The sequence below is a fragment of the Neovison vison genome, chromosome 7 (genome assembly GCF_020171115.1).
Source record: "Neovison vison isolate M4711 chromosome 7, ASM_NN_V1, whole genome shotgun sequence".
NCBI classification, from domain to species: Eukaryota; Metazoa; Chordata; class Mammalia; order Carnivora; family Mustelidae; genus Neogale; species Neogale vison.
In genome coordinates this window covers 148,341,941-148,368,427 of record NC_058097.1, presented here as the reverse complement: position 1 = coordinate 148,368,427, position 26,487 = coordinate 148,341,941, and the positions used below count along the sequence as shown (strand labels likewise).

Here is a 26,487-nt window from a genome sequence, read left to right as displayed (position 1 = left end):
GGACCAAAGCTTGGTCTGAAGGCAGCCAGGAGTGGGGAGTGGTAAGGGTCCCTGAGCTCTGATGCTCTGTAGGAACAAGGCAAGGATCCCTCTGTCCTGGAGATTTCCAGCAAGCTCTAGGAACCTCAGGGGACACACGTGCGAATGGATGGACATGCCGATTCTGCTTCTTCTCTGGCTTTTGCACCAGGCTGCCTCCTAGGCAGTTCTGAACAAGACTCACTAGGTATAGCCCCACCCCACCTTCCTTCCTTCTAGAAAGCGGGGGCCCAGCCCCCCAGTGCCAGCTCTGGTTGGCTTTCCTCAGGTTTCCTGGACACGCCCCTGCTTCAGGGAAGGCGGTATGTTTTTGGGCTCTGTTGACATCATCCTGGCAGACGTGGCTCCTCCACGGGCCGTTGTGTTCTTGTAGATTAATCTTCCTACCCTTTCTCTATGGGGGATTTCATGGGGTGGGCGATCAGGTGTGTTACAGGCACAGATGAGTGTGTGAGAAGCGGGGGAGTCGGGGAGATGCCTGTGCTCGCACTCACCAGACTGGCACAGAAGCAGGGGGAATAATAGCCGGAGGAGGGAATTCGTACAAAAGCCAGCTTCAGCCCCAGCTTTACAGATACATTTGCTGAGTGCCAACTGTGTACTCTGGCCCCTGGCCAGGAGCGCTCAGGCCCAAGCACCTGGACACCAGCCCTACTCCTGGGCTTGCTGTGTTTATGCATCGGTGTGGTTAGAAAGTGTTTGTGGATGCTGTGGCAATTGAAGCAGGAGGTATCCGACTCAGCCTCGAGGTAAGGGCTTTGATGGGAGAAGCGGGCCCTCCAGCCAGAAGGCACATCTGGTATAATCAAGTCCTAATTATACCTGGGGAACTTGTTAAAGGGAAGACTCTTTGGTCACCTTCCCACTCCACCCCATGGTAGTTTTAAGGTGGTCTGAGGTGTTTTTGATAAACACTTGGTGGTTTTAATGATGCAGGTCTGAGAAGCACAAGAAGGGTCCTAACGATTGATTTAATGATAATAACCCTCATAACAGTAACAGTAAAAGGAGGAAGAAGAACAGACATTTGTACAGCACATTCTATATGCTTTACCTGTATTGATTTCTATGATTCTCACAACAACCCTGTGATGTAGGTACTACTTCTGTCTGTATTTTACAGAGGAAGACCCCGAGGAACAAAGAGGTTAAGCAATTTGCCCAAGTATATGTTAGTAATGGAATTCAGACTCAGCAGTGCATTTCCAAAGTCCATAGCCTTGACCGCTATCATGACCCAGTCATGAAAAAGCTGAGTCCAGGAAGGATCAAGGCCTTGCCCAAGGTCACATGGGACATAACTGGCAAAACCATAGCTGGAGTCCAGGTCTCCTGACTCCCGACCCAGGCCACCTCAGGTCTCAAAGGCCAGACCCAGGATGGTGGCCAAGACGGACAGCCCATCCTGACCCTAACATCACCTTGGTCTTCTCTTCCAGGTGGTATTAGCCTGACTTCAAAGGACCCCCGATGGGTGGGTGCCTGGTGGCTAGGCTTCCTCATCTCTGCGGGGGCAGTGGCCCTGGCCGCGGTGCCCTACTTCTTCTTCCCTAGGGAGATGCCCAGGGAGAAGCACGAGCTCCGCTTTCGGCGAAGAGTCTTGGAAGCCACAGCCTCATCTGTCAGCAAAGTAAGTCCCCTCCACAAATCCACCCTAGTCCAGGCTCCGGCCCCCACTGACCAGTCCCTCCTTGGAACCTTAGACTTCATCCCTCCTGGGCATTGCACTCAGCAGTTTACAAAGCCTTTCCGTCCAGGCTCCATCGCATCCCCCGACAGCCTCACACAGGGAATATGTCCTGCACCTTTCACAGCTGAGGAGATCAGGGGCCAGGGGAAGGGACCTAGCCAAGATCACATGGCCAGTGAGGGCAGCACTGAGGGGAGAACCCTAGCCTGTCTGAGCCCATGCCCCCGTCTCACCAACATGCTATCTCTCTGCTCATCACTTCACACTTTCTGTGAGTTCTACACATGCCACGCTGGAGCAATATTGAGGAGGAGGAAGAGGTAGAGAATGGGTAGAGGGTCTGAGAAGACTTCTCTGAAGGGGCAGGACTTGAACTGGGCTCTGACAGACGGACGGTGGAAGCCTAGAGAGGGGAAAGGGGGAATTCTAGGTGTGGCCATAGGGTGCACAAAGGGTTCAGCTTTTAGAAAAGTATCCAGCCTTTCAGAAGCAGGGAGGAGAACAAATGTGTGTGAAGTGCATCTTCTGGGTCAGGTGTCAGGCCGGCACCGGAGCTCAGCATGTGGCCTCTACTCTTAAAACAGGCACAGCCTAGAGGGGACTAAGATTGATGGATAAGTAACAAACTATGAGGTGCTTGAGGATCTCTTGCTAAAACCCCCTGCTTGACTGAGGGGCGGGCGGTCTTTCCTCAGAGATCTGCTGGGCAGGAGAGAAGATTGGGGGTAGGTCCCTCCAATTTTCCGGAGCCCTTTAAAACAATCGATTGGCTCCAAAGTACACAATAAAATGACAAAATAGGAAGGGTTTATAGAAGTTCAATGCATCATTGGTGTTGACTTTATCGAATTTTCTTTAGCATTCACACACATCTCATTACATTCTGAAAATTTGCATGTTCGATTTTCTCTTTTCCCGAGGACCCACATACAACACTTCTGTGACCATGTGTGTGGGGTGATTCTCAGGCCGGCTGAGAATATGTGTCACCCACTAGGTGTCCCACAGTTTCCCTCAACTCTGACACTGTTTACCCGGAGATAGCTTCTGATCGCACAGTTAGGGCTCAGTCCCACTTTAGCTGTGGGTAGTAGGCCCGTCCCTAGGTTATCCACAATTTTTGTCCTACTTGGATACAAATCAGGGGTTCCTGATTTGCCACCCTTTCTTGGATTCCATTCTTTGCTAGAACAGCTCATAGAACTCAGGAAAACACTTACTTCATGTTTACCTGCTAATTATATAGTAAGGGATCTGATTAAGGGTATTGATTAATAGCCAGATGAGGAAACACATAGGGAGGGGACTGAGAAGGTCCCAAATGCTGGAGCTTCTGTCCCTGTAGGGTTGGGATATGTCACCGTCCTGCCATATGGATGTGTTTACCAACCTTGAAGCTCACTGAACCCTATACTATTAGGATTTGGGGGGGGGGCTTTCTCCACATAGACATGCTCAATCCTTAATTCCATTCCCAGCCCTTCTCCCCCTCTAGAGAATTGGGGGTGGAGCAGGGGAGTGTCTTCTTTCTGGTGACCATTTCCCTTCCAAGATCCCACCGAGAGTCATCTCATTAGAACAAAGGATATTCCTCTCACCCAGGAAATTGCAAGGGATTTAAGAGTTTGTTGTCATTTCCTAGCACACAGGGAATTACACAGATCTTCGGAGCTCTATGTCAGGAACTGGGGTCAAAGACTAAATATTAGAAGATTTTCCTAAGCACTCTTATTTACAAGAGTTTTATGAGCTCTGTGTCAGGAATATATACATTTGCATAAATATATATTTCTTATTATTTCATAGCGAGGTAATTGTTGAGAAATCACGATCATAAATTATTTGTTGCTAAGTAATTCTAGTTTCAAGGGGATGATTTGTAAAAAGCCTGTCGAATATTTTGCAGCAAGAATAATTCTATTTAATGAGGCATGTTGGTGCATTTGAATATGCTGGCTGTGATGGGAGAGAGGCCCTCCTCCTTAGGGCATAAAAGTCTGGGCGTAGGAGAGAGAACTGAAAATGTGTTCGTCTAGAAAAACTAGAATTTGAGCTCAAGTCTGTCCAACCCCAAACGTGGCTGCTCTGTGAACCTCACTACCCATCTCCCACCCCCTGCTGGAGCAGAAGTTTTATATATGGGAGACCAATGAAAATTGATGTTAGAACAGCCAATAGAGGTCAGAAGAGGAAAGGGCTTGCCTGCCAGCTTCAAGAACAGATGGTCGCCCTGGAAGGAGGGTAAATGGGGGTCCATGGCTCTGTCATAGGGTCTAGGTAGAGGAAGGGACAGAGGACATGTGTGGGGAGCAGGGAGGGCAGGGAAACTGGTGAAGCCACTCTGGCTATGGTTCAGGTGGGAAGCAGTGCACCAGCAGTGGGGGGAGACAAAGGGAGGAGTCCAGGAGCCACCCAGGAGGGACACTGCTAGGGCCCAGGTGCCGCTCTGCTAGGGGACATCCCAGGACAGTGCAAGCCTGGGCTGGTGCTGGGCTCAGAGGTAGGGGGAGAGGTAGGCCTTGCAGAGCGACCAATTTCAGGGGAAGAAGGCAACTTGAAACCACAGATGGCCCTTCCTGGTTCTGCCTAGCTCAGGCCAGAAATTGAATGAGGTAAGAATTCCTAGAACTTGGGGCAACAGTTCTTAGAAGTAGGGGTGGTCACAGAGGAAGTGAGGAGTTTCTGGTTATGGGCAATGTCCAGGTTGAGCCTCGCACCTGAACAGAGGACAGCTGCTTGAGCCAGGGGGTGGACTAGGTGAAGAAGCCAGTGGGAGGCGTGGCTGGGCTTGGTCATGTGTCCGATGGGTGACCTTGAACAAGACGCTTCCCCATTCTGTGCAGCCCCATAATGTAATAATGTGCCAAGGACCAATTCTGGGGAGCTGTAGTCTGTGTGCCTAAAAGTCTACGAATGCACAGTTTCTTGCGTCCAAGCTGCTGTGGGGCAGACATCTGGGTTTGAAGAGCAGCATCTCTGTGATGATTGGAAGCCCTGGTTCCCCGGCTGTGAACCTGTCTGGCTGTCTGGATTCATTCTGTCAGCACATGGGGGTTGGGGAGTGAGGAAGGAAGGGGGTGAGAGGTTCTTAAAAAAGAACCGAAGGCTGAGAACATGAAGATCTGCTTGCAGCAGCTCGCAGGCAATAAATATTGATGTGGGAGGAATTGTTCTCTCCCCCCTTCCCCGCGCCCCCACCTGCCTCCTTGAGGCTCTGCCTGGGCCAGCTCTGTTTACAGCGACAAGGGCGGCCCCTGCCCACTCAGGCCACTGAAGGAGAGGTAGATGGACAGGGAGGAAGGGCCCAATGAGGCAGAATTGGCAGCCAGAAGGTCTAGGCTCACAGACATGGGGGGATGTATCTTCTGTAGAGAGTGGGAACAGGCATGGGTGGTGGGGGGCAGAGGAAAGTGAAGGGGAGATTCTTTCTGAAATCCCTTCGGGTATCTTCTCCCAGGCTCAGAGTTTCCCTAAATAGCCTCTTACACGTAAATGCAGTTTTTAATGGTGGCATGTAATATCAGGATTTTGTGACCCAGTGGAGGTCTTGACCTCAGTCTCCTCTTCTGTACAATGGGCAGACTGGACAGGGTCTACCAGCTCTGACAGGTTCAATGATGTCTTCTCTAAGCGGAGCAGTACATGAGCCCCTCCACTGTGGGAGAAAAGGGTGCACTCCTCAGCCTCTGCCCCCAAGAAGCTCTCAGGTAACGAAGGAAGGCCAAATGCAGACAGACAGAGAGATGACTGACGGACAGCTCATGCTTCTCCCATGGCCAGTGCTTAGAGTTCTCTGCCTGCAGGGAGAGGAGCATGAATAGTCTCCACAGAGAAAATTAGGAGATGGTAGATGGGAGAGGCCATACAGGACATGGAGGGGAGGAGCTCTGCTTTCCTGTCTTTGGTTCTGCCCACGAATCTTTGATCTCATCATGGCCAGGAGACACCCTTCTAGGAGTGAACCATGGCAGATGTTAGTCCTCTCTAAGCCTCAGTCTCCCTCTCCATAATCAGCCAATTTCTAAGATTCTGTAGGACTTGTGGCACATGGCTCTGTAGGGCCTTTGGAGTAGAGATGGCCTCTTAGGGGCTCCCTAGCAGGTCACCTGGCCCCATCTGTCCTTATGGTTGTAGGACACCATTCAGGCAGCAACCCTCCTGTGGCCTCCATACCCTCAGGTCCCGCTGAATGACTGCCCCTGGTGCTGGACCAGGGGCTGAGAAAGGTCTCATCCATCGAGAGCCCCTGTCCCTGCCTGGCCTCTGAGCACAACTGGTCTCTGCCATCATCTCTCAGTTCCTATATCCCAGGAGTCTCCGTGTCTGTTATTCTAGGCTGTCTCCCAGAGTCTGGGATTCTAATATTATACAGTCTTAAAGTTCTATGTTTCTAGCAAAGAGTCTCAAGTAGTTCTGTTCTATGATTTTTTGCCTCAAATGGTCTTTGACTCCCAAAATTCATGTTTCTATATGGCTTACAGTTTTGGCCCATGAGTCTAGGAGTCCATGAAATCTGTTTTCTCCCGATCATTGACCTGATGTGCTTCTTTGGGAGAATCCTCAAGGATGAGTGCAGGAGTGGGCAATGGCAGTGGCCCTTAAAACCCAGGACTTGGGGCCAGCTAGGAAGCTTCTGTTACCCTTGGACTTCGTGCTCCTTTGCAGCCCCCTGAGAGGTCCAAGGTGGTACCTTGGAGGCACTGCCTCTAGACCCCTCCCAGCCAGCCCAGGAGCCCTCATGCATCCTTCCTCATCCCTAGCAACCCAGGCCTTGTGATTCCACCTTTACCCCTCCTCAGTGCTCTAAGGTAAAATGTCTCGAGAGATCATCCAGTTCAACCCCAACTCTGTCTTACAGATGGAGGGATTCAGGTCCAGAGAGGGTCAAGGTTGTGCCCAGAGCTTGGCCAGCACCACCTCCCCATGTACCAGTCTGTACCAAGCCAAGTCTGGCCACACAGGGCTACGGTGAACCTCACCCCTACTCACGGCTTGGTGTAGATCAGAGCTTCCTCAAACACTGGGACTGGAAGGCTTTTTGGGGCGATCTGCTTCAGTGGTTTTAAACTGTACCCACAGAACTCCAAGGGTGCCACTGTAGGGAGATTGAAGAGAGTATCCCCCAATAGGACTAAAGGTCTTCCACCCCCTCTGTACACAAGCACGTGTATACATACACACACACACACACACACCCCAATCAGACAGATTCTAGTTTTATGTGTTTTTATATCAGTCTTTTGAGTGAAGTTCAATTGGAGAAAGGGTTTTGCTGCCAAAACCCCATTTTAAAAACACTGATCAAGTCCAATACCCCCGTTTGACAGAGGAGGAGACTGAGACTCACGGAGAGAGCTGATCAGTAGCTGATCTGGCCTGGGAGGCTGGGGTTCTCGGTGCCTGAGGCATCTGCACCACTGACAGGAAGGCCCCCAGCAGGAGCCAGACGTGCTGTGTCTGTATGAGACCAGCCTGGTTATGAATCCCGCCTCCGCACCTGGAACTTTGAAATCTGTAAAATGGTTACAACACTAATATCCACACCTTGGGATTTTTTTTTTTTAAGATTTTTTTTATTTATTTGAGAGAGAGAAAGAAAGCATGAAAAGGGAGGTCAGAGGGAGAAGCAGACTCACCATGGAGCCGGGAGACTGATGTGGAACTCAATCCTGGGACTTCGGGATCACAATCCCAGCCGAAGGCAGTTGCTTAACCAACTGAGCCACCCAGGTGCCCCACACCTTGGGATTTTTAAAGAATGAAACCAGCAAAGTAGAAAGTGGATTATTCAGTACTTGACCAGCGGGAGTGCTTATTCTTTTTTTTTTTTTTTAAAGATTTTATTTATTTGACAGAGAGAAATCACAAGTAGGAAGAGAGGCAGGCAGAGAGAGAGAGAGGGGAGAAAGCAGGTTCCCTGCGGAGCAGAGAGCCCGACGCGGGGCTCGATCCCAGAACCCTGGGATCATGACCTGAGCCGAAGGCAGAGGCTTTAACCCACTGAGCCACCCAAGCGCCCCCGGGAGTGCTTATTCTTAATATCTTTCTCTGATCGAGCCAGCTCTTAAAAGCAAAAACAATGGAAAAATGACCCTTTTTCTAATATTCTCACAGCTCACACCAAACTCAAGCACCAAACTAGTAAAAGTGGGAAATTAAGCTGACATCTATAGTTTTTTCTGGACTGTGTATTGTTTTAAACTCTTTGTATATATGATCTCATTTAATCTTTGTAATCCACCTGTGAAGTAGGTTAGGCTATAGCCCCCATTTTATACCTGAGGGTCAAGTTACAGAGATTAAACAACTCGTCCCCAGGCCTAGTGGAGGGTGGAGCTGGGATTCAGATCCGGGAAGAGCAGGAGGGATGTGGGCTAAATCAATAAGTCAGGACCAAGAAGCAGGAAAATAGAAACAGCAGCAAAAGGGGTATCAGCAAGAGAGGCGGAAACCTAGGAGCGTGGACCACAAAGATGAATTTGGTTGATAAAACCAAACCCCTTATCTGGTTCTGGGCTTGCTGGTGGCCAAAGGGACAAGGAGGCATGGCCAGTTGCACAGATCTCAATAAGAAAGCTGGAGAAAGTGTGTCGCAATCCTCCGCGGAGCTCAGATCTCCAGGCGCTCTGCTAGAAACATGATCTCCCTCTCATGGTGGTGGGAAGGCTAGCAGATCACCCCATCCCTGTGGCCACTTGCTGTGGCCATGTGCGATGACAGTTGAGGGCTGGCAGAGAATGCCATATCACCCACCAGGGTCAGCGAGGCTCTGTGGGGCTGGGGTCACAGGTCTGCTCAGACCCTTCCAGAAACCCAACTTCCTCCAAGGACAGCTCCTGGAGCCCTGGAGGCCCAGCAGATACAGGGCCCTTGCACATACCGGACCACACACGGCTCCCTGGGTCCCACAAGCTTGCAGCTGTCAGCACATGGCCCTGAGGGAGGGGAAGTTCTAATCGGCTCTCTCAGCACAGGCCTGCTGACCAGGGCAAACCACAGCCAGATGTGATGTGTCTGACTCCAAGCCCTGCTCTGAGCTAGCCACAAGGCTTCTAGTTTCCGGAGCCGGCGCTTGGTCGGGAGTCCTCAAAGCAGATCTGAGGAGAGAGGCAGAAACTTGTGAAGAACCCAGTACAGGAGTGCCCAGCACCCATCTGATAAAGCTCCAGTCCATTAGCATGGACCTCCAAACTGACCAGCTCCTGCCCCAGACACTATGGCTTCCCCATCACCCGCTCCCACAAACCACTGCACAGACAGGTCCTTCCCCCAACCGCCCCCCCCAACCGCCCCCTCACTCCTGCTATCCTATGCCCTTGCTTCCAATAACCTCTCCCTTCCTCCCTTCCAAATCCCAAACCTCACTTCTCCTAAGGCCTTCCCTGACCACTCCCTCCCCCCAGCCCCTGAAGTTCCGCCCCTCCCCTGCTCCATGCTCTTTTTCCCAGCCTGACCCAGGGGTGAGAGGGTGATCCTGGAGGAGCTGCCTTCAACAATCTGCTCTGCCCATTGCTCCCTGGGTGACACATCCTCTTCTGGGGCCTCAGTTTCCTCTTCTGCGAAATAGGTGCTATAAGGACCCCTTCACCAGACTGTTGTGGCAATAAGATGACATGGCAGATGTGAAAGTGCTGCCTAGACCACAGGGGGCTGGACATGCAGACGCTGCAGTCATCCTCACTGTTTACATGAGGACAAGGAACCCCAAGCAAGGAAGGAACTCACAGATTCTGCCTGTCCAAGGGCAGAGCCGAGCCTGGCATCCCGTCCGTCTATCCATACTGGATAAGAACACTGGAAGGTTCTTAGTTTATCTCAGCCCCTCCTCCCTCTGTTCCTGGGGCAGTATCCCGACCGTAGCACCCCCTCTCTCAGGTGCTGTGGCCTTCCCGCACCACTCTCCATGGCTTGGTTAGGACACAGAAAGGTGTGAGGAGATCTCTGATTCTCATTTCCGCATATCATCAGTTTAAAAAATTAATGATGGGCTATTTTCCATTTTTTTCTTCCATGTTAAGTCTTTGAAATGTCCCCTGTGTTTGACACTCATGGTATATCTCAGTCTGGACTGGCTGTATCCCCAGCACCCAGTGGTCACACAGGGCTGGTAGCTTCGAGGTATAAATGAGTAACAGACCCACAGTGCCTCACGCAGTGACTTAGACTGTGGGCTCTTGGGCCCCTTCACATTAGTCCACAAAGGTGCCTCCCAGTTCTGCCTGTCTTGCACCAGGGCTTCCGACTCATGGGTGCTGAGGGGGATAAGGCATGAGCTTTAAGCACATGCAAGCTTGAGCTCAGATCATAGTTCTGTGCAATGTTGAGCAAGTTACCGAAGCTCACAGCTGCTTTGCTCCCGGGCGGAGCAGAAGTCTCCTTCCTTTGCAGGTGCGCATGAGGACAGAGCCCCCAGCCTGCATACCGGTGACCTGGGATACCTGGAATCTCCATTCTGCCAGGCCCCTGGGGTACTCAGTGTGGACCCCATGCTCCATTCCGAACTGAAGCTGTGTAGGAGCTCACTTGCCTCGCAATTGCCTCTCCTGTCAATCTTTTTCTTCCTAGAGCCTGGCCGCACTCTTTGCCTACGGCAGCTGTCTTTTCCACTCTTTCTGTTCATAGATACTTAATAGATACCCACTATTCCACCCCAGGCCGTATGCTAGGCACCAGGGTTTCAACAGAGAACAAGATAAGCACGATCCTTGCTCTCGCAGAGCTGGGAGCCCAGCAGGGGAGAGACACTGAACAACATTTGACTTAGACCTATGTGCATATGGAACATAGTGATTTTCTCTGAAAATCAACTTCCCTTCTGCTCAGAATGCCCACCTCCTGGATTAGCAGGACCCTCAACCTCAGCCTTTCTCGGAGTTCCCCGGCCAAGGTGAAGCAAAGGTCCTTATATGGCATTCAGGGACCAGTTCTCTCCCCACCCCAGCACATGTTGGCATCAATCCATCCATGCTCATTCAGGGCTGAAGCGCATGGAACACTGTTGACCCCTATTGCTTCTGATGAGGTGACTGGCCCATGCCCTCTTCTCTCCCAGAGTGCTTCCCCAGCCCACAGGCATCTCAGAGCAGAATGTCTGGCATCCAGCTGACGGCCCTTGGTCGTGTGTCCTCCCAGGGTGAAGATTCTCCCCCTGAGAGCCTGGCGGAGTCCCAAGAGAAGCAGGACAGCCTCACCCAGATTGCACCAGACCTGACAGTGATCCAGTTCATCAAAGGTAAGGGAGGATATAGAGAAGTGGGACCAGAGAAGCACGTGGGGCCGTCCAGGACCCAGCCCCTTCCTGCCCTTCTTGATTTTTCTTTCATACCTACAGACCCCTCATCAGCACCATACACTCTGTAAGTCTTGACTTAGTTGAACCCTTCTGCCTGGAACATTCGTTTCTATTGCCATCTATCAAAATCTTCTTTGTCCCCCTAGGTCAAGTGCAAGTGTTATTCCTCTCCTTCCCCCCAGCAAGCCTGGCTCTCCCTCCTCTCAGCCCTCCAAACCCTCAAGGCCAATAATCCTTGCTCTGCTTCCCTCAAGGACTATTACGAGACTCAAATGGGGTGATGAATGGAAAGCCTTTCGTATACTATTAAAAAAGAAAAAAAACCCTACTTATATAAGGTATAATTATCTTTTCAATTATCACCCCTGCCCTACTATTAGGCTGACCATGTCCCAGGACAGTAAGTTGAGCTGCTTGTGGTTTAGGAAGGTGATGACTACAGGCTTTGCTTCAGTGCCCACCCCTGCCCCCACTGAGGACTCTTGAAACAGGAAATTAATCAGGCCCAATTCTTGGAAGTGTGTCCTACGACATGTTATTTGGGATACCAGTAATCCAGCCTCCAGTTCTCCAGCTTCCCTGGGGTAAGGGCGGGGGGGGGGGTGGGCTGGACCGCAAGGGGCTGGGCCCAGAGGCAGGAGGGGCTTAGACTCCCTAACCTCAGATCACTCCCCAGCTGCTGAAAGGCCCCAGCAGGCTGCTCCTTGGGAGAGTTTATTAATCACAGCTTTGGCTTCTGCCCAGAGGGAAGCTGGGGCCAATCACCGAAATTGGATCCTGGAGTGGGTGTCCTGGGCAGATTGTCTCTGGTGGTTTCAGCTTCTCTGTGAGCCTAGAGGAGACCAGAGCAGGGGCTAGCCATAGGCCCTGTAGTTGGACCCAAGCCTGGCTTCTGGCCTTTCTGCTGAGTTCCAGAGGGATCAGTGATGACCTGAGACTTGGCTTTGAGTACATGGGGCCGTGGGGGAGCCAAAGGAAAGAGGAACAAGGACCCTTCAGCTGGAAAAGGCCTAAATTCTTGGCGAAAGACAGTCCCTGAGTTAGAGAAGGCCCCTGTCTGATGGGGGAGACACAATCTCTGAGTGGAGAGAAGCCCTAGCTTACTTGATGGAAGAGACATTAAGCTAAGGGAAGCAGCTATCCAGCAGAAATGGCTCTGGGTTCCCCAGAAGTTATCCCTATCTGAGCGAAAGGCATAGCCCTGCCCTCCAGGAATTTTCCATCTGTTCTAAGGACAGGCAAAAGATGATGAAGAGATAGACGGTATGTACAAAGTGCATTTGCGATGGGAGATAGAAGCAAGGAACAAGATCGAGCCCTCTGGCTGCCAGAGAGGCACAGGAATGTGGGTGGCATGGGGTATAGTAGGAGGAATGACCTTTACGCTAAGAGTCCAGAAAGCCCTGGTGACTTATGGCCTTGACCTGGCCGCTCTAGATGAAGTTGGGCCCCACCTGGTGAGGGCACCCATCTGGCCTGGGCCGATGCTCTCCAAGGCCGCTCGAGGAGGGAGGGAGGCTGGAGCAGTTACGTGGGGTGCAGGCCACGTGTCACACCTTCTCACGTCAAGCGCACTGGCTGAATGCGCCGTATGTAGGGCAAGGGACTCAGGACGGGAGGCAGGACTGGGACATGAAAGATGGGGAATTCCACAGCCCCAACTCTTACCCACCCTGCCCGGACTGTTTGTCTTTATTTGTTGGCTGCTAAGGAAATGGTTCCTGGCCTGGCCCAGGGGGCTAGAGAACTAGCTGACTGGGCTCTGGCCACACTGTGAGGGCAGACAGAGATCTCCAGCAACAGAGACCCTGGTCTTGCCACTGCAGGAACAGACCCTCCCACTTGGCCCAGAGGAGCCCCGGCGCCATCATTCCCCTCCAGTCCCAACTGCCAGGCGGTTTGCTCCTCTGATGTCTCTGCCCTCCCCACACCTCACGTTAACTTCCAGCTCACCTCCTGCGGGCAGAAACACATGCCCTTCTCTCCTGACGTCAGTGGAGAGAGAATTGCACGTGTCTGGAGAGAAAGCATTCTTGGCTGTCACCCGGGCTGCCCTTGAAGCCCTTTCAAGACTTCCCCCATGTCACGTGGTCACGTGCCCTTCAGGTTAGCGGACTTTCAATGAGGAAACCTGTACACGAGGCACCAGGTTAGGAGATAACGGGTGATTGGGGCGGTCATCAAAGCCAGACCTGTCGCTTCTATGCCCCTCTATGTGTTTTTGTTCTTGCTGTGCCCCTCCTAGAAACTTCTTTTCCTTCAGGTCCATTCTTCAGGTCCTACCTCGAGAAGCACCCCCCAGCACCAAGCCAGCTTGGTTTTCACCTTCTCTGGAGGTCTTCCTTCTGCCCCAACATCGTAATACTGGATCACGTGTTGGCCTGTATCTCCATTCATTTATTCCCTAAATATTTCCTGAGCTCCTGTTGTGCCCCAGGCTCGGGAGATTCAGGAATGAATAGAGCAGACAAAAATTCCTGCTCTGAATGAAGCTTATATTCTGGTGGGGTGACCGTAAAATGGCTAAGGGAGTGAAACCTGTGGTACGTTAGGTAGAGTGCTGCGGAGAAGAGAAACTAGGGATGGAAGATCAGGGGCGGGCTGCTGTCCCATGCTGGGGACACGGGAGGAAAGCCTCAGGTATGGGGTGGCTTAGAAAGAGCTAGAGCAGGACAGAATGAAAAGGACTGAGTGGGAGAAAGTGAGATGAGTAAGCAGAACAGAAGAAATGGAACGAGGTGGGAGGCAATGAGATGAATGGAAGAGGAGGCATGGGATAGAACTCTGTGGCATCGAATTTTAGACGGAATCGAATGGAAAGAGGCACAATTGAGTAGCATGCAGTCTAACTCAAAGGATGGGAACAAAACTGAGTTTCAAAAGTGGAACAGAATTAAACGGAGAGGAGTCAAATGTAACGGGATAGAATTGGGCGCAGTGGAATTAAATGAGACAGCATGAAAGGAATAGACCAGTTTAAACTGAACAGGACAAGACAGGACAGAAACAAAAGGCAGGCTGGCCTGCCCACTCTGATCTGCTCCCTACTCACCCCAACAGTGTTCCCCAGGGTGCTGCTGAGGACCCTGCGCCACCCCATCTTCCTGCTGGTGGTCCTGTCCCAGGTGTGCATGTCGTCCATGGTGGCAGGCATGGCCACCTTCCTGCCCAAGTTCCTGGAGCGCCAGTTTTCTGTCACAGCGTCCTACGCCAACCTGCTCATCGGCTGCCTCACCATCCCGTCGGCCATCGTAGGCATCGTGGTCGGGGGTGTCCTGGTCAAGCGCCTCCATCTGGGCCCCGTGCGTTGTGCCATCCTCTGCCTGCTGGGGGCGCTGTTCTGCCTACTTCTCAGCCTGCCCCTCTTCTTCATGGGCTGCTCTACCCACCAGATTGCAGGCATCAGCCACCCCCCCGGGTGAGTGTATGAGAAGCAGGTGGCGGAGGGCTTCAGGGAGGGGGCCTAGACAAGGCCAGGGGAAGGGGGTACCCGTCTACCTCAAAGCTCACTTTCCACCAGCGCCTTCTCCTCCCCTCCCCACCTGGCTTCTGAGCAGTGGGACTTCCGTCTCCAAGTCTCCAGTGAGGGTGTCAGGCATCACTAGGAGGGGCAAGGATGGAACTTCGCAGACAGGACAGCTCAGGCCTGGGGAGAGATGGAAGCCAAGACAGGGCAAACCGCTTGTGTGGCCGGCATCTCCAGAGAGGCTAAGCCCTGTGGGCCAAATGGAGGTTAAGGCAGAGGCCACATCAGAGAGCAGGGCCCAGCTCAGCGTGAGGAAGTCTTCGCTCCTGGGCAGAGGAAAGGCCTGCCTGGGATCCTACAGCTCTCCATCCCCAGGGGTGGGGGTGTAGAGAGAAGGGGTGAGCAGGGGCTGGAAGGCATCTATCATGGACGCTGGAGAAGGGACTTAAGCCCGAGGAAGGGGTTGGTTTAACTTGTGGTTCTTAGAGCCTGGCAGCTAAAATTGTGTTGTTCCATGACCCTAAAACTCAAGGCTCTTTGTCCACATCTGAGGGAGCACCAGGAGGACAGCCTCCTCCCATGCCTGTCTCCCTTCTCATTTCTCCCTCATCCCACCCTCACACATATGCTCTCTCCTGGTGGGGGCCGTCTTCGAGAGGATGCTGGAAGTTACTTCACTGTCTCTCCTCCAGAATGACTTCACTTTTCCTGGGAACTGCTCCAGGCTGAGGCTGGCCCAAGACCCAGCAAGAATTCCCCAGTTGTCCCTGTCCCCACCTCTCCCTGGGCATCTCCTCCCTCCACCCACACGCCAGCTTTCCCCACCTGAGGGAGGCTTAGCGCTTCTCTCTGGGCCAGGCCCCACATTACAACCTCTCCCCTATCATCTTTTCCCTTCCCCTCCTTCCTTGTCCCTCCTTCTCCCAAACAGTAAGGCTGATGTGCTGCCTCCTGTCTGGGGAGCCCTTGTTCTAGGCACAGAGGGGAGCTTTACCCAGGCCCTCCGAAGTCCCTGGTCTGAGGAGAACCAAGACCTTTATTTTTTAATTTTTTTTATTTTAAGATTTATTTGTTTGTTTTAGAGAGAGGGAGAGAACATGAGGTGAGGAGGGGCAGAGTGAGGAGAGAGAGAGAAACTCCTGCAGACTTCCCGCTGCAGACTCCCCGCTGAGCACAGAGCCGGACGCAGGGCTCCCTCCAGGACCCCGAGATCATGACCTGAGCCAAAATCCAGAGTTGTCTGCTTAACCAACTGAGCCACTCAGGTGCCCCAAGCCAGGGCCTTTAAAGGATTTTTTTTTCCTAAATGTAAATGGAAAAAAGTCAGCCTAGCACACGTGCCTCTTTCCCTTTTCTTCTGTCCCAGCTGAGCTAATCAACAGAGACACTGACGTCCAGAGAGAGGCAGAGACTGCTGGGTGATCCCACAGCTAGTCAGGTGTCCTGCCTGCTCCAACACACATAACTTGAATTTTCTAAAAGGAAGCAATCCAGCCCATCAAGAAAAAGGCCCTCTTCATCTGAGACTACATTCTGGGATGAATTTATCTTGTGTTCCCCAAAGAAGGGCCACTGAGGGATGGAGAATATTTGCAAAAGTTCAAAGGCTAGTAGGATCTTTGGGCTGAGAGGGGTCTCTGAGGCCTCCATCCAACTCTACCCACCAGTCCTCCTGTTTGGGAGCCTCTAGCCCATCTCCCTGCTCCCCTACCCCCATTTCAAGGAGATCCCTATGTGGGGCATCCCTGACAGTAAAAAGCTCTGTATGGAGCCAAATCTCTGGCCATTGTTCTCAGGATGGGCTGAGTTCAGGATCTGAGAGCCGGAAAGCCAGGCCAACCCTGCTTCCTTCTCTCCCACCAGCCACCTGCCTGGACCGGAGCTGTTTACAGCCTGCACAGAGCCTTGCTTCTGCCCATTGGACGACTTTAATCCTGTCTGTGACCCCAGAGCCCATGTGGAGTACCTCACGCCCTGTCAGGCAGGCTGCACAGGCCGGGCGCTCCAGGAGGCTCTGGACAAAAGTCAGGTGGGTCAGGGCTCCAAGCACTCCCTCAGCCTCCCTTGGGCCCTTCCCCTCCCTGTCTTTGTGTACCCATCACGCTCTCCATCTTTCCACATTCTCATTCTGGGGCTTTTCTCTCTGTCTGTCCATCTATCTGTTGGCCAGTCTGCCTCCTTCTATTGGCCGATGGAGAACATGATTCTTGCAATAACATTTCATTGCCAGTCTGGGCCCAGCCATGGGCCGGGCCCCAGAGCACAAGGGTGAGCCCGATCTGGCTCCAGCTCTCTGTGCAGGGGAGAGGCGAAAGGAAACAAGTCAGGAATTCCAGGGGTGGGGATAGGCAGGTACGGACAAAGATGGAAGAAGCCGGGGAGGGTCTTAGAAGGCTTCCTGGGACATGACATTTGTGTTGGGTCTTCAAGGATGAGGGAGCCAACTAGGAGAACTATAGGGGACCTATAGGGGAACTATAGAAGCAGAGTCTGCACACCCATGCACACAGTGTTTCAAGAACCTGGAAAGAACTTGTTGGAGCAGAAGCTAACGTTTCAAAGAGGAAAGTGAGGCACAGGCAAAGAAGGGCCTTGAATGCCGGGCCACCAGTAGGGACTTCACCAAGAGAGTGTTGGGGAGCATTGGTTAGGCTGGCGACAGTGTCAGATCTGTATGTGATCACACTTGAGGCTGTAGGTTGGAGGAAGGTGAGCAGAGGCTGGCCCAGTAAGCCCAGTCAGTCAGTCATTCAGTCAACAAACCTTCATAGAGCTCCTCCTCTGTGCTGGGCCCTGTGTGGGGAGGGAAAGGGGAACTGAGGACCCAGAGCCAAGGGACCTACCCTCAAGGAACTCCCAGCAGTGAAGGAGGCAGAATAAGCAGCCCCAATGTATACGGTGTGAACCTTAAACAGGTCTCCATGACGAGCCACCTCTCGCCTTTCTCCTCAGTCCCCCAGATGAGAAATGAAGAGAACACCTGCCTTCCTCAGACTCCTAGACTGTAGAAGAGCCTGTGGAAGGGCGTGTGCAGTGTCAAACTGGCCATTATAAGGGGTTCCTTCTCCAGAGTTCCCTACCTTTGTCATGGGGAACGCCTGCCTTTACATCCTGCTGGGCATCAGTGTCCAAGCCCAAGGGTCCTCCTGTAGGGACCTGGGACCCATGGGCTGGAGCCCTGGAAAGCTCCTGGCTGATGGGGCTTCAGGCCAGCAGGCGCCACCTAGGGGCTGTGCAAACCCTTTGCATTTACAATCGCAATCCAGGTCTTCGGACCTTCTTAATTCTCACTGTCTTTACCTGGTTTCATCTTCCTGAGACCCTTCCAGGGGACCCCAGTTCCTGCCGGCTGGGGCAAGATCCCCCAGGGAACAGTGAATTTTTGCGGATGTGGGCCCCTGAGCGCTGTGGCCAGGTCATCTGGTTCAAACCCCGCCCCCTTCTTTCCGTAACTGGCTCTGTTACCTCAGGCAAATTATTTAATCTGTGTCTCCATTTTCTGGGCCTATAAAACAGAGGTGATCATTTGGAGTACCTACTGTATGCCAGCCACTGTGCTGAATGCTTTCCTTGGGTGAATTCATTAAACAGTGAGTAAAGGGTCACATGACAAAGCCCGTGAAAAGTACTTAACACAGTGGCTGGGAAATTTTAAGCGCTGGGTAGTACACACTCCTGTTGTGCCCATTATACAGATGGGAAATGGAGGCCCAGGAAAGGACCGGGCATTGTCCACAGTCTTAATGCCAGCGCTGGGATTATAACCCAGGGTTCTGGCCTCCCAGCCCAGCTCCCTCCCCAGAGCCTCCTCAGAGGTTGTGTCTGGGGATAGTGTTTGGAGGAAAATGGGCTGGTCAGCACTCAGGAAGTATCGCTCTGGCCTGGAATAGTCTCGCTGCAAACCTGCCTCCTCAGGCCGACTGTGAGCAAGCTCGCGGGCCCGGGGCTGGGTGGCTCAGAAGGGGCGCGACTGTGCTCAGAAACAATTTACAAAGGTGTAAATGACCAGAGGAAAGACAGGGAGAGGTGGGTGGTTGGTGGGATCTGAGGCTCAGGAGGTGAGGCTGAAGTCCCCCTGGGGAGTGAGAATCGGAAGCAGCTGGAGAGATTGAAGTCATCCATAAGAAGAACTTGCTGCTGGAGTTAGATGGATGGGAATGAGAGCTGGGAAAACTCCAAGCTGGGAAGGCCCCTAGCTCTTTGTCCAGCCCAACCATCTTCTGCCACTCAGAAAAGGCATGAGGGTGGGTCTCTCTCTTCTAGCAACATTGCCAGGCCTAGTTCTCCCCTTATCTGTCCCTCCATTGTGCCTCCAACCCAGTGGCTTGCTCAGCCTGGAGGGAAAGGGCCACATGGTGTGTGCTTAGCAGGTCGCACACCAGATCTCTCTCTTTCTTTCTCTCACCTTTCCCTAATTCTACCTCCGAAGTATCTCTCAAATCAAAACTCGTTTCCCCACTGTCCTCCCCCTCCCACCACTCTCTCTGCAGTGGGCCTCTTGGCCTGCCTCCCCCGTCTGGCCCATCCTCTTGAAGGAGCCACAGTGACGTTGGTGCTGTCAGCCTTCGTCCCTCCCTCCCGTGCTTAAATGTTTCCCAAGGCTCCCAGAGTCTGCCTCAGGGACTCCCAACCCTTTTCACAACAGGAAGTGTCTGAGGCTGCCCACGGCTGGAGGTGACAGGCTGCCCCAGGCTGAGCAGACCACCTCGAGGGCTGATGGCACCTGGCCCTGCATACCTGTTTCCCAACACAGGCCAAGGCTCCCTGGGACACACTGGTCAGAGACTCTGTTCTCTGGGGGAAGAAAAGCCTAGGCTTCCTGGCTGGCTTTGCTCCTGGGAAGCACCTGAAGACATGGGCAGTGGAGACCACTTCTGAAGGAATCCAGGGCTGGAAGTTTTCCAGGCCATGGGGTGGTGAGACTGCAGGCTGTCCTCAAGCATGCCCCTGGGCCAGCCTGGGGGCCATTCCTTGCTGTTTGAAAAGGAGTCAGCTTTTCACAGACTTCAGCCTCTGGAGGGGTCCCAGTTTTGGGGGGGCGTCTCCTATTGGACATTACCCTGGCGGGATGGAGGGCTAGGGTTTGTCCTCTGGCCCTAGAGCCCCCAGACCTCAGAAAGCTGTACTCCCTTATGTAGGTTCTGCAACCCTGCTGGGGCCAAAGCTTGCTTCAGGACCCTGCCCATCTTGCTGGGTTCCAGCCTCTCTAAACAGCTTTCCATTTTTGCCAGTGCCTGGGTACCCTCAGGACAATGTTTTCAATACTTTACCCAGCATTTTTTTGTCAACGGGATGATTGGCAGGGCCCTGGCCCACTGTGTTTCTGGAAACAGCAGTCCAGGTTCCTCTTTTGTGTCCCAAGCTCAGCAGGCCGCTGGGCCCAGCGTAGCCCGAGCACAGCCCAAACGCTTCCCCTCTGCCCTCTGCTCCAGGCAGACAAAGACTTGCAGTGCTCTTGCCTGCCACTTTCCTGTTATTTTACATCTCACCTTCCTTCCCTCTCCTCATTTCAGTTTTCCTCTTCGCAAATTCCTATTCATTCTTCCAGAGCCAAATCTAGCACCCCTCTCCGCGCAGGTCGTCCTTGCCCTTCACCTGCTGAAGCCTGGTTTCCATGGTGCTGTCTGGGTCCCTCTCTCCTGTGCTGGAATCTCTCCTTGAGAGTGTCCTCTGCAACCCAGTGCCCTGGAAGACCTCAGTGAAGTAGAAAGGGAGGGATACTGAGCTGGAAAATCTGAGTTCCTTCCCCAAAACACTCTTAAATAGTTTGGTTTTTTTAAAGATTGTTTTATTTATTTGAGAGAGAAAGGGAGAGGGCACGTGCAAGAGAGCATGTAAGAGAGAGTGGTCATAAGCACAAGGGACGGGCAGAGGGAAGAGCAGGCTCCCTGCTGAGCAGGGAGTCCGATGCGGGGCTCGATCCCACGACCCTGGGATCAAAACCTGAGCTGAAGGCAGATGCTTAACCGACTGAGAAAACCAGGTGCCCTTTTATCCCCCATAGCTTTTTTTTTTTTTTTTTTTTTTAAGATTTTATTTATTTGAGAGAGCAAGCCTGAAAGAGATCCCCAAAACAATCTTGGTTACTTTGATTCCTGGCACAGTCAGGAATTTGGAACATTCTGACATCACCAGGTGAAAGAATGAGCGAGTTCATGTGCACGTGCGTGTGTATGATTATGCGTGCTGTGGGACTGCGGTGTGTGCGTTAGAGTGACAGTGGTGTGTATGGGAGTGTGTGTGGTGTGGTAGGGGGTGAGGCTCTCCCAGCCCCTCGCCCTCTTCTGTCCTCTGCTTCCCTCTCCCCACAGCCTCAGCCCCTGTGTGTGGAAAGAATGTGGGCTGCGTACCTGCCTGGCTGCCCCCTCCCACTCGCCTTGGGTCCAGAAAGCCTAGCCTTCAGCCAGCTCTGCCCCAGTTCGTTGGTGCCCTCAGGTCCCCCATAAGCCTTCGTGGGCCTCAGGCACTTGGCTAGCTGCTTGCCGTTCGAGGCTCCTGAAGGTTTTTCTCTCTGCCCCCTTCCTGCTCTAGGTTTTCTACACCAACTGCAGCTGCGTAGTGGGGGGCGGCCCTGTGCTCGCGGGCTCCTGCGAATCGTCCTGCAGCCACCTGGTGCTGCCCTTCATGCTCCTGGTCAGCCTGGGGGCCTCCCTGGCCAGTCTCACCCATACACCTTCCTTCATGCTCATCCTAAGGTGAAAGTGGGTGAGCCCAGACCCAGGGGATCCCCAAAAGTCCTTAAACCCAGGCAGGATAAGGGATCCTAGAGGCAGGGTTTGAAGAAGGAGGCCACTTGGGTGTCCTGCCCCCCTCCCCCATAACAGACCAGGTTCTCCTTGCCCTGTCTCCATCTTTATGGCAACCTACTAAAGTGACACCATCCTCCCCCATTTATAGGTAAGAAACCTGGGACACAGAGAAATTCAGAAGCCAGCCCCAGCTCTCGTGGCAAGTGTTGAATAGAGCAGTACCGGGGCCAGGGCCCAGAGCCAGGCCCCTACTTACCCCAGGAGAGGAGAGGCCACCCAGGCACAGTGAGGACAAAGCAGAGCGTTGCCTGACGGCCCATACCCCCACCCTGCCCTTAGAGGGTGGGTCGGGTCGCAGGAGGGTACAGCCAGAAAACCCAGCCCTGTCCATGTGGTTCATGGTTTTTCAAGTCCATGAGCCCTTACAGGTCCACCATGGACCCAGCCCACAAGAGTATACTGCCTCTTGTTCCCTGATCTTTCCCACCATTGTCCTAAGGCTGCCTGCTGGGACTGACAGATTGTTACCTGAGGCCAAAGTCAGCGTGCCTAGGGTGGGGGCCGGAATAAGGGGACCTCAGAACAGGATAATTCCAAGAACAGGATATTTCATTGTGCTGGGATTATTTTTTTTAAACCACTTTTCTTTTCTTTTTTTTTTTTAAGATTTTTGTTTATTTACTTATTTGAGAGAGAGAGAAAAGGAGCAGGGAGAGGGAGAAGCAAACTCCACGGAGCAGGGACCCTGACTTGGGGCTCGATCCCAGGACCCTGGAATCATGACCTGAGCTGAAGGCAGACACTTAACCAACCAAGCCACCCAGGCGTCCCTGAGATTATTTTTCTTCCTTATCTGTTTTCTGGAAAATTACAAGGGGGATGGCACCCCTCACAAATACAAGAAGACACATAGATCTATAAAACTGGCTGGCCTCCAGAGAGGAGGTAGAGGACTCCTATGTCCCAGCAGGCAGGCAGCCTGTGTGAGAGGAGTTAAATTCAGGCAGTGGGCTGCAATTTCTGACTGACCCTTGACACCCACCTGCTGTGGGATCTTAGCCAAGTCACTTAAGCTGTGTCAACATTCATCAGTCTCCTTATCTGTAAAATGGGCTAATGATAAAAACCTACGTCATGCGGGGTACAGTAGGGATTGCAGTGTAGAATGACAGAGCCCGTAGTAAGCACTCCATAAACACCAGCTGCTGGTATTGCTAAGGAGGAACGAGTCATGGCTGGGGGAATCCTAGGCTAGGGCCACGAAGCATTTCGAGAAGTTAGAAGGCGTGTCTGAGTACCTAGTTTTAGGTTTTGCCGAGTGTAGGAGGAAGGAGGAGGAATTTGGTGGGCCCAGGGGTCGGGGGAGTGGGTGGGGGGTGTCTGTGAGCAAGGACACAGGGAGGTCAGCGCAGAATCCTGATGGCTAGTGGGAGTGCCTGGAATGTGGGTGCTGGGCTCCACGGGTTGAAGGGAAATGGAATGGGGAGCCTGAACCCACCCCCACCCCAGCACCCAGGACCTTTGGACTTGGGGAAGGCTGGCCCTGGGTGCTGAGAGAGAAGGGGATGGTGAGAGTCCCTGGGGGGCCGGGACCCTCTCAATCCTCATGTTGCTGTGTTTCTGCTTGTTAGGGGAGTGAAGAAAGAAGACAAGACTCTGGCTGTGGGAATCCAGTTCATGCTCCTGAGAGTTTTGGGTAAAGAACCTTCCTGGGACCCTTAGCTCCGACACCCATGGTGTGCTGGGCCCAGGGGCACAGGGGTGAGCAGGACCCAGGTCCTGACCTTAGGGTTTGTGGGACCCTGGCAACAGATTGGACCTGGGACCCTGGAGGTGGGTGTATGAAAAGCAGTAGAGCCTTCCAGCGAGGCAGCACCAGCATAAGGGCTGGGCTTGAGGGCCGAAGACTTATGGGACAAGAGGCTCCAGTGGCTCTGGGGGGGTTGTGTCTGCCAGGGAGCGGGGAGGTGGGTAATGCAGTCACGCCGGACCCCATTGTCCCCTGACCACCTCCTCCTGCAGCCTGGATGCCCAGCCCCGTGATCCACGGCAGCGCCATCGACACCACCTGTGTGCACTGGGCCCAGAGCTGTGGGCGTCGGGCCGTGTGCCGCTACTATGACCACGACTTGTTCCGAAACCGGTGAGACCTGGGATGGGGGCTGCCAGGGCCTCTGGGAAGGCTGCTGGCAATATTCCTGGGGTCCCAGGTAGGAGAGCAGCAGGGACAAGAGGCCCATTCATATCCCACTGCAAGGCAGCAGGTCTGTATCTTGTACTGAGCTCACAAGTCCTATGACCCAGCCATGGTCCCTGACTCTTACAGATGAAGAAAGGGAGAGTTAAAGCAGCCCAAGGTCACACAGCTGATAACTGGCAAAGCTGGGTCTTGAACCCAAGTGGTCTAAGCATGGTCTGTGCAGGAAAGTATCATCATGATTGAGTGTGGGGAGAATTAAGGGAACAGCCCAGCTGTGAGAGAGAGACAAGGAGTTGAAGTGGGGTTGGGAGAAGGCCTCTCTAGGACACAGGAGGCCTGGTATCCAGCCCAGATCTGTCTGTCTTTCAAGAGACCTGCGTTTTCTGGAACTGAGTCTTCCCATCTGTTCAATGGGGAGCCCAAAGGAACCTGAAGACCAAGAGGCTACTGGGATGGGACAGGAGGTTGGAGGGGACTTGGTGACAGGGCTGGGAGCAGGGAGCTGGTCACTGCCAACTCTGCGGAGGGCATGGGTCTATGGGCTGGGACTGACCAGGGCATTTCCTAGAGGAAGAAAAATCGAATAAGAGCCTTGGTGAGTTAGGCAAACGGGAGAGGAAATCCTCTTGTGGCAGGTGGGGTGATCTAAAGTTGCAACTGTCAGGCCCCCTGAATTCTTCAACAGTCAGAGAGAAGAAGGCATGGCCCAGGCTACAAGTTGGCTAGGGACAAGGCAGGGAGGATGCCCAGGCTTCTGCCCCCCACCCAGTGCTCCTTCTGCAGAGCCTCTCCCCCTCTATCTGGGAAGGGCCCCCATAGAGGTCAACTCCAGGGGCTTCCCTGTCTCCCCAACAAAGGCCATGGTGATGGGGCTACTGCCCTGTGGCTGGAGGCCTCTTTCCCTGCCTCCCCCCACAGGGCTTCAATGTCTCTGACCACACATTGGTGATGGCTGACCTTGCTCTGCCCCACCCCAAGGATATCCAACCCCTAAACAGGGAGGTCCTGAATTCACGGGTCCCTTGGTCTTTTCCAGGTTCGTTGGCCTCCAGGTCTTCTTCAAGACAGGCTCCCTGGCCTGCTTTGCCTTAATTTTGGCCATCCTAAGGCAGCAGGACAAAGACGAGGGGACCCAGGTGACCGTACCCACATCTGGCCTACAGCAGCAGCTGTTAACATCAGGGCCAGAAAAGAAGCCTGAGGAATCCAGAGTGTGAGCTGGCCCTAGAGGGGCAGGAATACGTTCTCTGGGCCCTTTGCCCACTCTTGGGTGTCAGGAGCCCTGTTTTCCAGTTCCAACTCCTCTGCTAACTTGCTCTGTGACTTCAGGCAAGTCACCCTCTCTGGGCCTTTGTAACTCACCTGAACCAAAGAGTTGTCTAGGGGTTTGGTGTATTAGCCACTTGTAAAGCATGCATGATGGTCTTCCCCCTTCTTCTGCCAGCCGGTCAGGCTGACCTGAAACCAGGCTTTCCTGGCAGAAGGACTGTTTCTCTTTCCCCCAGGCCCTAGAATAGAGAAGTAGACCATAGCAGGCCAGGCTGCCAGGCTGACCAGAGCTGGTCCTAACCCAGCTCTGCCGCTTGCCTGGAACAGCCCACCCTCTCTGGGCCTCAGGCACCATCTCTGATGGGTAGAAATGGACTTGCCAGCTTTTAGGCCCCTTCCAGCTATGGCCATCTCTGTGGTCAGGATGCACTCAGGTCTCCCCCCTAGCCCCGCTCAGCCTGGAGGCGGGGCCAGGACAGCCTCTGTCAAGAAATATCCATTTGGCGCCCCCTGGAGGCAGAGCTCTGAGCTCTGAGGGGTGCCCACCAGGGAGGAAGCTGGCCTCACACTCAGAACACTCAGGCCAGTCAGGGCCTTCAGCAAACCTGGTATGAGGGCCCCTTGGGGCACTTAGCTGAGGGGGCAGCTAACTCTGTAGACTCAGGAAATTCTAGTCCTTGCCTCAGGGAGCCACCGTATGGGCCTGGTCTCTGCCTTAGGGGATCCAGGGGGTAAGGAGATCCAGGCCCCACATTTGGGCATTTTCTGACTTCAAAGACCAAACACACCCAACACACATTCACTGGTACTTATGCATGGCCAAGGCTTCACTCACTGACCAGGGCCCACCAAAATCACTGTGACCCCTGTGGACTAGAATCTGAATATCACCATTTCCTTTCGGGTGCCCCAATCCTTGTTGCCTGTCGCTCTGTAGATAATGTCTGGTTCTGTGATAACCATGTTTTGGGGGCGACACCTGGTTCTCTGTGATGCCTGAATTGGTGTAAGGACCTGTTCTTTGCAGGGCCAAGGAGTGAAATGTCTGGCTCTGGGTAAAGAGGGGGTCTGTGGAATGCTTGGGTCTGAACCAACTGGTCCTTCAGTGGGCCTTGTCTTGTTTTATGGCCAGTCTTCTCCGGCCTGGCTGTCCCTCTGGGGAGGGGGAGAGAGTTTTCTGATGTACCCCAGCCCATTCTGTTGACACCACATAGCTGACCTGGCTGGGACCTGCTGCGTGGGAAGCAGGAGACAGAGCTGTCAGTTGTGGCTTCCCAAGCCCGGTGTCCAGCCCTGTGTTGGAGGCAGGGGAGAAGCTGGGGGGGGCAGGAAGAGGGCACTGGGGGCCCATGTGGCTCTGGCCCTCTGAACAGCTCCTGTGGCTGGACTGTGAGGTTTTCCCACATGAAAGAAGAGGAAGATGAAGGTACAGAAGTTTTAACTCCTATTTTGATTCTACTGGTTGATAACTTCAAATGTTTAATAAATATCTGAGCCTGTATTTATCAATGTCAAGAATTTCAAGGTTTCTTCCAACAAGATGAGGCCATTCACATGTGTATATTCCTTCTCCTTCCCTCCTGTTTCCCAGGTTTTGCAGAAATAGTCTGAAATTATAGACACGGCTTATTATTAAATTTGTTCTTGCATAATGTCTCTTATATTACAAAATTCCTTTCTTGCAAAGTGCATTAGAATTTGCAGCAACCACATTATTTCTAGTTATTTAGATTTAAGTTTTACTGGATTCATTGTTCACTGTTATTTCTTGCATATGACATC

The 26,487-nt window shown here is 53.0% G+C and overlaps 1 protein-coding gene across 3 annotated transcripts in view; it reads left to right on the top strand.

Annotated features, from left to right (window-relative positions):
- The window catches only part of SLCO2B1 (solute carrier organic anion transporter family member 2B1), a 43,835-nt gene extending 17,629 nt beyond the window's left edge, over positions 1–26,206 (top strand). For all 3 annotated transcript variants that reach the window (XM_044258527.1, XM_044258526.1, XM_044258528.1), the window contains 8 exons: positions 1,479–1,669; positions 10,862–10,961; positions 14,082–14,439; positions 16,351–16,516; positions 21,019–21,182; positions 22,868–22,932; positions 23,259–23,379; positions 24,473–26,206. In XM_044258527.1, the coding sequence (XP_044114462.1) occupies positions 1,479–1,669; positions 10,862–10,961; positions 14,082–14,439; positions 16,351–16,516; positions 21,019–21,182; positions 22,868–22,932; positions 23,259–23,379; positions 24,473–24,653 (1,346 nt within the window). In that variant the 3' untranslated portion in view covers positions 24,654–26,206. The remainder of the gene's footprint in view (positions 1–1,478; positions 1,670–10,861; positions 10,962–14,081; positions 14,440–16,350; positions 16,517–21,018; positions 21,183–22,867; positions 22,933–23,258; positions 23,380–24,472) is intronic.
- The last annotated feature ends 281 nt before the right edge of the window (positions 26,207–26,487 follow it).